Below are 10,051 nucleotides of genomic sequence, written 5' to 3'. Positions count from 1 at the left end.
AAAAAACCCCCCCCCCCCCCAAAAAAAAAAAAAAAAGCATCCTTGAGAGGATCTCAAGGCACTCTAGGATACCAGGACAACCCTGAGTTAGTGTTTGTCTGATAATTTATTCCTCATCTATCCAAAAACAGCAAAGTGACCATGGTTAAGTAGTTTAGACTTCTTCAGGCATGCAACTGAAGTAGATTTCAAGTAGACAGTACACATGTGTCTTTTGATGCATTTAGCTGAAGCTTTAAGACTACCAGGACTAGAGTGCTAAAAACAAAACAAAAAAATCAACCACCTATGCCAAAAGAACATCCAGTGTTGCATCTGCCAAAAACAAAATAACACTCTTAATCAGTAATACTGTAATAATTTAATCTCCTTCTTCCCTGAAATCTGTCTTTGATGTAAAATACAGTGGTGCATGTGTATCAGGCAAGGTTTTATAGTTAAGTGCCTCACTGGCCCTGAACATGGCAAATGCTTGATTTGAGGCGGTGCAACAATCTTTTTCTATCTAATGCAAAATTCTGGCCTAAGTGTATTATCAAATGATGAGGTCTTTCTTCCTATACCAAAAAAAGCCCTCTTCTGATACCTGAGCAGACCAATGAAAGCAAGAAAAGTTTCTTTCCTAATTAAAGGAAATATTGAGCGTCTCTGTTCCTTATTAGGTAAGGGTTAAGCACTTGAGGTATTTTGCTTTGTAAAGAATCCACTTTAGGAGCACAGCTGCAGGTTGTCCATTGCTTTGTTAAAAACAATTAGTGGCATGATCAATTATGCTGCATTCATATTACTACTTACCAATTTCACTTCAGAACAAGGGGATGGGAGGTGTTTCAGGACTACTGTACTTTTGTGGGGGAGAGTCAGCACTGGCCTAGTGCTTTACACAACCTGTTGCATTTCATTGTTTAAAGGCTGTAATAGGATTTAAGATTTTCCCAGAACACTATTGCAAAAGATAAGTCTATTAGACATGATACTCAGGTTTGATTGTTACACTGTAATGCCTACTATAACTGGATTGCTAGAATAAGCAGGGTCAGAAGTGTGGCATCATATTGAAACATAATTTGGGTTAATTTTTCTTTTTGCAAAAGGTACCAGCAGCACCTAGAAGTGTATTTCTGAACCATACATCAGCTTTGGTTTTTAGCATGCTTGGTGAAAGTGTTTACAACAGCTTAGTTCCGGCAATGTGGAGACATGACTAAAGCATCTCCTGACAAATAATTACTCTTGTATCTTCAGGCCTTGCAAATGTTGATGAAGTAATGCCCATGAGGTGGCCACCTGCATCTTAGAGGCAAGGTAGTTGAGGCACAAAAGTTCACTTATTTCCCCAAGGTCACATAGGAATTCTGAAGTGAGGCAACTATAAAACCATAGCTCTTGACTCTCAAAACTGGTATAAACACAAGGGCATTCTCTTCCTATATAGCCATATAGTAAATGAAAATATTCTGCTTTGCCTTCCCAGATACCTCAGCCTATCAGAGGGAAGGACAACACCAACGTGAAATAATACGATTTTCCTAAGTCAAGTTCACTGGAAAAAACCCCAGCAATACCAGTAGTAGCAGTATAGTTGGTGGTGAGCTAGACTTCTAGAAAGTGAAGTGTCGCAGTGAGAGGCTTGCAAAATCTAAGCTGAGTAAAAAAAATGATTGGGGAGAAATTTTTGCTTCCATTACCTTCCCCAAATATAAATGCATTGGGATTGTGCATGAAAACCAGAAAGGAAAACCAAAGGGTTTTTTTTCATGACATACATTTTTTCACTTGGCTCAAATAACAGGGGGGAAAAATCCAAGCTTCTCACTGCAGTGTGTCCCTTGGGAGGCTTGCCTAAGTTATGGCAGAGAGAGGTAGAGTTACCTGTGAGTCTGATGTCAGGGAAAGGCAGGATAGATTTGTACCTTACAGGCTACTGACATTAGAAATGCCTAAAGCTTTTGTAAGCCGCAGCTTGTTTTTATCAGATGCTATGATGACCCTCAGAGCATTTGATGAAGCAAGTTACTGCTTAAGAAAGCTTAGCTATCTCTGTTTTCATCAGTCTGTAAGGTGCAAACCTATCCTCCTCCTTAAGTTAGAGCAGCCTCCAGGGACTCTATCCCCTGTGGGCCATAGCACTTTCTGTAATATCAGGTCTGCTTCTGACATGGCCAGCATGCCACAGCTTGTGAGAAAATAATTAGAAGACAGAAGTTGCACTGTAGGTATTCTGTCCTAGCCAGAACTTAACTTCTAAGCACCCTTTTTCCCCAGGGTAAATTGGAAAGTGCAGAGTCAAAGGTCTCACCTCATTGCTTTCAATAGGAACACAGTTGGGCCCACATTTTCCCCAAGGATTTCTTCTTTCCCTCCTCTGCGTAAAATCTCAGTATCCAAACCAACAACCTTTCAGGAGCCTACCTCATTTCTCATGGAGCTTACCTCAGCTTAATTGGCATAAAAAGCAAAATTTGTGTTTGCTGGCAAATACCACTATCACTTTTAGCTGCTCTCAGATGAATTTGAAAAAACTCTGTCATCAGTAAATCATGGACTCATCCCTAGCGTGGGACTAATCTGTGAAAATCTCCAGCATACTGTTACATTTTGCAAGTTTTCAAAACCTGTATGTACTGCAGACACAAAAACCTCATGAGATTGGGACCCTAGGGATTAGGTGTGATACAGACATGTATTAAGAGACTGCTTGAATATGTATGGAAGAAATAAAAGTTAAAATTCACATTACTGGCATTGTTAGATTAGGTTCCTGTAGTATAAGAATGCCATGCATCTTTAGGGTTATAACTATAGGTTACTCTAGAACAGGGGTGGCCAATCTGAGGCATGAGTGTGACAAGTGACATGAGCAGCCTCTGTATGTGGCAAACAGCAGATCGGGAAGGGGACAGGTGGCAAGCAACAGATCAGGCAAGGAGCACAGAGCAAGAAGCAGAAAGAAGAGCAGTAGATTGGGAAGAGGAAGTAGGGATCAGAGTAGCACTCAGGAGGGCATAGGAATAATTTGTGGCATATCTGCAAAAAAGTTGCCCCACATTGCACTAGAAGTTAAAAAGAGAAGTAGTCTGGGTCTGAAAGTCAGTGTGTTCATGCCTAGGGTCAGATCTTTGCTTATCATAGCTCATTTCTTATTACTAGGGGAATTTGTAGGCCTGAGGGGAACAAGATGCAATAATTACTTTTTGGGAATACCTTATTTGACCTCCAAAGTGCATCTTTTCTGCTTACCCTGTGAATCTTCATATTTATAATGTGGACAAAATCCTCTGTGCACATCTATCAGAATTTTTACAATAAAAAGTGGTCAAGGCATCATTGCGCAGTCAGTCTTCACGTGCGATATGTAGCAGTTAGTGCCCTCAAGAAACTCATTAGTGATATTTCTTATTGGGGAATAGTTGCCAATGCCTGAACTACATCTCATAACTGGAAGTCTTGGCTATTTCATGTAACAACAAGTGATAGGTTCTTTCTGCTAAAGTATGCCAGTGGTCGTAATGTACACAAATGCAGAAGGCAATCTTTGAGAGACTATCATGTTTTACCCAGAAACAAGTACTGCAGCTGACACTAACTCTCAAACCTTTTATCTGCTAGGTTCTTCAGCGGCATAAAAATGCTGACACAATGGTAGCTTTAATGAAGGTTTATGAAGAAGAAGATGAGGCTTACTGGGATTTAGTTACTATGGCAACACAATTCTACCAATATTTACTGCAGCCCTTTAGAGATATGAGAGAACTGGCAACGTTGTACAAGCTGGAAATCCTGGTAGGTATTCCCTTTGAGAGGACAGAAATCAAATCAGGTGTAGCACTGCACCTGTCCACTGGGCAGTTTTGGCCCCAAAATTGCTTAAGTATCTTTAAGCCCCCAGATTTTGTCTTCCCTAACTCCCTCTGTCCCCAAGCCCACATAACTTGATTGACTTGATAAAACCCTGAAGAATTCAAAGCTAAAGCTGATCTATCCTTAGAGGATGTGTAGAATCTATGTAGTATACAGCTGAATAGAAACTCAGCCAATGTTTTCAGTTGGCTTTTCACTAACATCTTTTTTCATTTTCTCCATCCAGTTCCTCAGCCTGTTCTGCTCTCTGGCATTTTTCCCCCTGGTATTCATTCTCTGTTCATAGGGACCTGAGCCACTTATGAACATGAGACGCATTAACTTTCTGAGGGATTTGTGCTTCTATGTCACATGGAAAAGCTCATCCAATGTCAATATTTTCTGTGTTGCATCAGATTGACCCTGATATTATGCCACTGTAGTTAAGGAACACTATCATGGATTGCTTTGATTTTTAACATTTCACTGTATAATCTTTAAAACTAATGTCTCAGATAAAATGAACAGAAGCAGAATAATTCTGAATTAAGGATGAAACAGCATTGTTAACTTAGCATAATTAATTGTCTTGGATACTGAATTTACAAATGCATGGAAAAGTAACCTAGTGTGCTCTTTTATTTATGATGTGATAAGTGCAGAGTAGGGATAACAAACCTAACTCAGAAATTTCTATTCTTTTTAAATTGAAATCTGCAAAGGAAGATTGTACTCTATATTTCAAATCATCTCTTTAAAAAAACCAAGTAGTAGTGTTTTCAGACACTGCACTTTTGTGCTCCCTGCCAATTTTTGTATATGTTACAAGTGTGCTAACTTGCTGCCTAAATCTTTTTTTTTTAAACTCTGCTATTGTGAAAACCCTGCTATTGCACAGAGGAAAAATTGACTGTGTAGTGCTGTCAAATGCATGGTATAAACCACAGAGAACAGAATGTACATGAGTTACTTTTATTAGCAGGGAAAACTTTTTGAACTCAAAGTGATTTTTTAAGATGACCGTTTAGTGCCACCCTAAGAAATAATTGAATCCATTGTTTCTCAGTGGAAATGCTCAAGTCATGATTGTAGAATCATAGAAACTAAGGGCTGGAAGGAGCCTTGAAAGGTTGAGTCCAACCCCCATGCTCTGGGCCAGAATACTGTTGAGATCAACTGATACCAGCAAAGTGTCTGTCCAGTCTCCTCTTGTAGGCTTTCCAAGGTTGGAGACTGCACCACCTCCTTAGGAAGTCTGTTCCATATTCTGGCCATCCTTACCGTAAATAAGTTCTTTACATCCAACCCCAAACCATCCTCTTAACAGTTTATGGCCATTGCTCTCTTTGTCCTCCTCTGGGGCACCCTAGTGAGCAGTTTTTCTCCTCTGCTCCTGATACCACATTGACTAAATGAATGTGCAGCAGTGTCATTTTTTACTCGTTTTGTGACAAGCAGTGTGGAGGTCACAAAAGCCATTATTGGCTGTCTATATGGCATTGTTTTGGTTAAACTACATTATGATAATGATCAGTGATTAATTGCACAACATATCTCTTCATAGAAGTCCTTGCAGTTTGATAACCTGGGCCCTAAAAGAATAGAAGCACTACAGAAAGAAGTTGCAAAATGGACTAAGCAGGCTGCAGAAGCAGTGTGCTCTATTCAGGACATCACTGTGAACTATTTTGAAGAAACTGTGAAAGCCCTGACAGGTAAGCCAAGTAACTTTTGAAGAATTGACTCTAAGGCCATACATACTCCTAAGCAGCACTGCTGAAAATAAGACTGCAGCTCAGGTAAGAAAAAAACCTTTATATTGTCATTGGAATTACACCACTGCATATCATGGGGCTAGGAGGAACCCCCAGCATATGTTAAAAGAGTGTCTGCGCCCAGAATTGCATCAGTGTAAATAGGTTTAAAAGTCACCTATAGCTAAAGAGCAGATGCTGTGTAGACAGGACCAAGGTTTGGGCCTTACAAACCTCAGCAAATATTTTTATTACTGGATTTATATTTCCCCCCCCTTTAACATTATGATAGTGTAAGACTGATGTCAGTCTTACAGAAGCAAGGATTTCTTAGAATGGCATCTTTTATTGGACCAACTGTGTAGTTAGGAGAGAACTGGACGAGCTTTTGAATTTCAAATGTCTTGTGTTCAAATTCAGAATGTCTTGCATTTAAAAGCTTGTCCAGTTCTATCCCAATTACACAGTTGATCCAGATACCACCCTATGAAATCGCTGACCCTTACTGCAGAAGACTAACTGTTAGCATGTAAAATGTTAAGGATTTAATGGAGTATTTAATAGGCACCTGGCAGAACTAGTTTGACTTTATAGCACTCTGATTTCAGCCTTTCTAGTCCTGTTGTTTAAAAATCTATATACAGTCAGTATGTGTATAAAAGTAGTACTCTTACTCCCCCCACCCCAGAGTTCTTCAGTACTTCATTTTCCATAGGCACAAACGGGGGCTATCAGTACAGCCGCATTTATATCTTGTTGAAACTCTTTAATTTGGCAGCAATGAACAAGCAGATGGAGCAAGATCAGCTGAGATTTGGCCAAGCCAGCTGGGCATCAGCTTCTCCAAGGCAAGAAAACCTGAAGTACATGTTAGCTAAAGAGACACTTCAGCACAGGAGAGCAAAAGAATTGTGTCTGAAGCAGAAGAGAGCTGGCATTCGGAAAAAAGTAAGACTGTAGCAAAATGTGGTTCTTGTCCTTTTTTCTACCATGCTAAAGACTTGATCCAGTCAACAAGAGTCTTTTAGACCCTGTTGTTAATGGATTCAGACTTAAAAGGCCCTCTTTCAGCAAAGTACTTGAGCACGTGCTAAATCACAGAGTTGATCAAATGTGCCGAATTATTTTGTTTCCCAACAACAGTTTTGAAACAAAAAACTCCCTGGTTTTCAAAATTAGTTCTGAAATTATGGAAGAATACATACCTAAAATTCTTTACTTCCTCTACTCAAGAAAGCATGTCTTTGGGGGAGAAGAAGAGGACAGTATCAAGAAACAGACATTTTTACAATTAGCAAAATTTGAAAAAGATCAAAATTCTACCTGCTCCTGTAATCCTCTGATTTTTATTTTTTGTGCATAGTACAATGCCCCACCTGTACTTAGAATTAACAGCTGTGTATTTTTGCTTCTATAAAAACACCTTTGTATTTGACTTTGGCATAATGGAGAGCTGTTATTAATGGTAGCTTTATCATAAAAGAAAAAATGAAAGTTACGTGGACACAGTATTCTGTTCCTTTAATGTTTGTGGTTCTGTTCTGTGCATGCCAGATAATATTTTTACTGACCAGAACTTTTTAGTAGTTAAACCAATAATAGATTGCTGAAAATTACAACTGCTACCTCAGTATTTCTGGTCAGTTGGCATAGAGAAAATTCATAGAGCTTGTGCAGCCACATCTTATATTTTCATTTGGGGGGGGGGGGATCAGACTTTTAGATATTGATCCTGTCTTGTAAAATCAAATGCTGAACATGCATATTCAAATATAGGTGAGGATTTTACAGGCCATGTGACATGGGCCCTCATGACTGGAGTTCCTGTTCAAGCCCTTAACATTCAAAGTTTCCCTTTTGACTTTTAAAGACTTGATGCAATGCCATAGAGTGTGCTTTAAATGAGTGACTTGAGGTAGTATCAGCTGCCTTTAGTTTCTGCTTGAAGCCCTCTTCTCTTTCTAAACAAAGTATAGGTTGCACTTGTTCCCATGATACCAAAGCACTTGTCACAGATCAGGATATTTATAGGCGACACTATGCCTTACCATGTCCTAACAGCTGCTGCACATGGCAACTCCATGTTAAATGGATAGTTAAGTAAGCAAGCCAAACTGAACACACATCCCAGGAATGATAAGCAGTGCAGCTAAGCATCCTGTAATTGCTCACCATTCGTTCTCTTCAGAACTTGCAAGGTCAGCATTTTTCTAGTTCTGCAGTTGCCAGAGAATGTTCTCTTGGAAGACAAGATATGAATTTCTAATGGAGAAAACTGGGTTTGAGGGGTTTTTTGCACAATACTCTCAGAACTACCGGTGTTCATGAATGGCTAAAAAGCAGTGGTAAAGATATACCTTATACACTTCTCCCACTTTGTTGTGGGTCACTCTCAGGAGTGACCATATTGCCTCAGCTGAACCAACTTGATAGTCAGTCGGCTTACACTTGCTGTTTCCATCCATGTAGTCAAAAACTAACTTTCATGGGGAAGAGGTGAGAATGTGTGCGTGTGCGCACACTCACTCACGCACTCCATTACTGATGCTTTTTTATTCCTTGTTTGGAAATGTACAGATGGAAAACCTTGAAGAACAACAAAAGAATACAGCTGTAGTAGAGGAACTGGAAATAGAGTACTATGAAACTCAGCTGAAATTGTATAACATACAACTTGAGATACTGAAACATGAAGAAATGCTGCTCATTGCCCAATTAGAGACCTTAAAGAGACAGATTAAAGGTAAGAAGAAAATAATCACGTACAGCCTAAAAACATAAAAACATAGAGATGTACACATCCTGTAAAAGAGTGCATTGCTGCTACTCAGCTCTTGTTCCATTTAAAGTTCTCTCTCAACATCAAAACATTTCGGGAACTCAATTCAGTGTCTTATGAAACAAATGTGATAACACTTATTGATAAATGGATAAAGGAACACACAGACAGCAAGTCTTTACTGTATCTGTCATGCACATATGCATGTTTTGCAAATATAAATCAGCAATTGTATATACATCTTACACAAATTATGTCATTGAAAGAAAAAAAAATCATTGATGGTGCCCTAAAATTGAATGGCAACAGAATAATGCAGAATTGCAATGTGCACAATATTAACAACAAAAGGAAGCGATTGCAATTTGATTCTACTTAGGTTTCTTTTTTGTTAACTAGCTTTTGTCTAAACTATGTATTTATGACAAGTTATAAATATAAGCATTGTCTATTAGTTGGGTTCAGTAGTCTCCATTAGTAGACAGCATAGTGTCAGCATAAATAATGTTATTGCTTATTGTCTAATGTAATAAAAATATATGTTTGTAGTAAAAGAAATGGATTAGTTGCAATTCAGAATGGTTTTCAGTTTGCCAAGAGACTCAGTGAAGGAAAAGGTATGAGTAACCAGAAAAAATTCCCAGCATCTTAAATGGGAAGCCAAACCATGGCAGCAGTGAAGGCTTTAAACCTGATCTAGAAAACCCATCGGTAACTTTACTCCGGTGGGTAAAGTTATATATATGTGCACAAATATTTTCAGGGCTCAAAGTAGGTTTAAACTGTACTTCTAACAACTTGCTTATCAGCTTCTATGTCTTAGTGTCACTAGTTTTTTAAAGAACTTTAGAGCTTTCTGGGTTTTGGGGTTTTGTTTTAAAATACTGAATGCCTTTTTAGAGAAACAGGATGAAGTTGTTTACTATGATACATGTGAAAATCCTGAGGAACTCCAGGTCACTGAACAGAAAATGGGACCACATTATGTTCAGTCATCAGAAGTGACCAAGCTGAGGCTGAAGACTCAGCAGTTGGAGACTAAACGTGGGACTATCTGTGCAAGAAGAGCCTACCTCAGGAACAAAAAAGTAAATGCAGTCCAGGAGCTGGGCACTCTTTCTAGCTTGTAGTGCAAATCCTCCTTTGTAGGGGGTAGAAAGGGAACTATAAGGGAAGCTTTGGGAGGAGTGTATACAGGACAGCATGGCACTGGGTTCTGTGACCCCATCTGGGAGGCAGTGGCAGCTTGAAGCTAGCTTTGTGCTTCTAGGTGAGCTGTGTGGTAGAACAGACTCTCAGAATGTGTTAGGGTTGGTCTAACTTAGGTTGGTTATCTTAAGGGAATGACAGACATCATGAGGTTCCTAGGTTCCAGTGAAACCTCAGCTGTGTCCCTGCACCAGTACCTGGTATGAGGTTGATGCAAGAAGAGTTTATGCTGGCTGTTTGCCTACATGGGGTGAGTCCTCCTATAGTCAGCCATAGTTATAGGTGTTCTGCCCTGGTAGCCTGGCATAGAGCAGCTGCACTTCAGGAGGAAGTCTGCCTCAAAATGCAAAAGGCTGCAGGTACAACAAGGACAGCATGGTGATCTGTTATACTTTATCTTTGTGTGGGGTGATAGAAAGCTTTTGCTACTACAGCTTTCTCTCTGGCCTCTTCAGCTTATGGGGTGTTT

The 10,051-nt window shown here is 39.5% G+C and overlaps 1 protein-coding gene across 1 annotated transcript in view; it reads left to right on the top strand.

Annotated features, from left to right (window-relative positions):
• The window catches only part of WHAMM (WAS protein homolog associated with actin, golgi membranes and microtubules), a 26,001-nt gene that overhangs the window by 2,074 nt on the left and 13,876 nt on the right, over nt 1-10,051 (top strand). The window contains exons 2-6 of the mRNA XM_019504130.1: nt 3,610-3,783; nt 5,405-5,555; nt 6,373-6,542; nt 8,172-8,337; nt 9,274-9,461. Of these exons, the coding sequence (XP_019359675.1) occupies nt 3,640-3,783; nt 5,405-5,555; nt 6,373-6,542; nt 8,172-8,337; nt 9,274-9,461 (819 nt within the window). The 5' untranslated portion in view covers nt 3,610-3,639. The remainder of the gene's footprint in view (nt 1-3,609; nt 3,784-5,404; nt 5,556-6,372; nt 6,543-8,171; nt 8,338-9,273; nt 9,462-10,051) is intronic.

Source organism: Gavialis gangeticus, unplaced genomic scaffold, assembly GCF_001723915.1.
Source record: "Gavialis gangeticus isolate Ggan-Ray unplaced genomic scaffold, GavGan_comp1, whole genome shotgun sequence".
Lineage (NCBI taxonomy): Eukaryota > Metazoa > Chordata > Crocodylia > Gavialidae > Gavialis > Gavialis gangeticus.
Note: the sequence above shows the minus strand (reverse complement) of the source record. Positions and strands in the feature narration are given on the sequence as shown.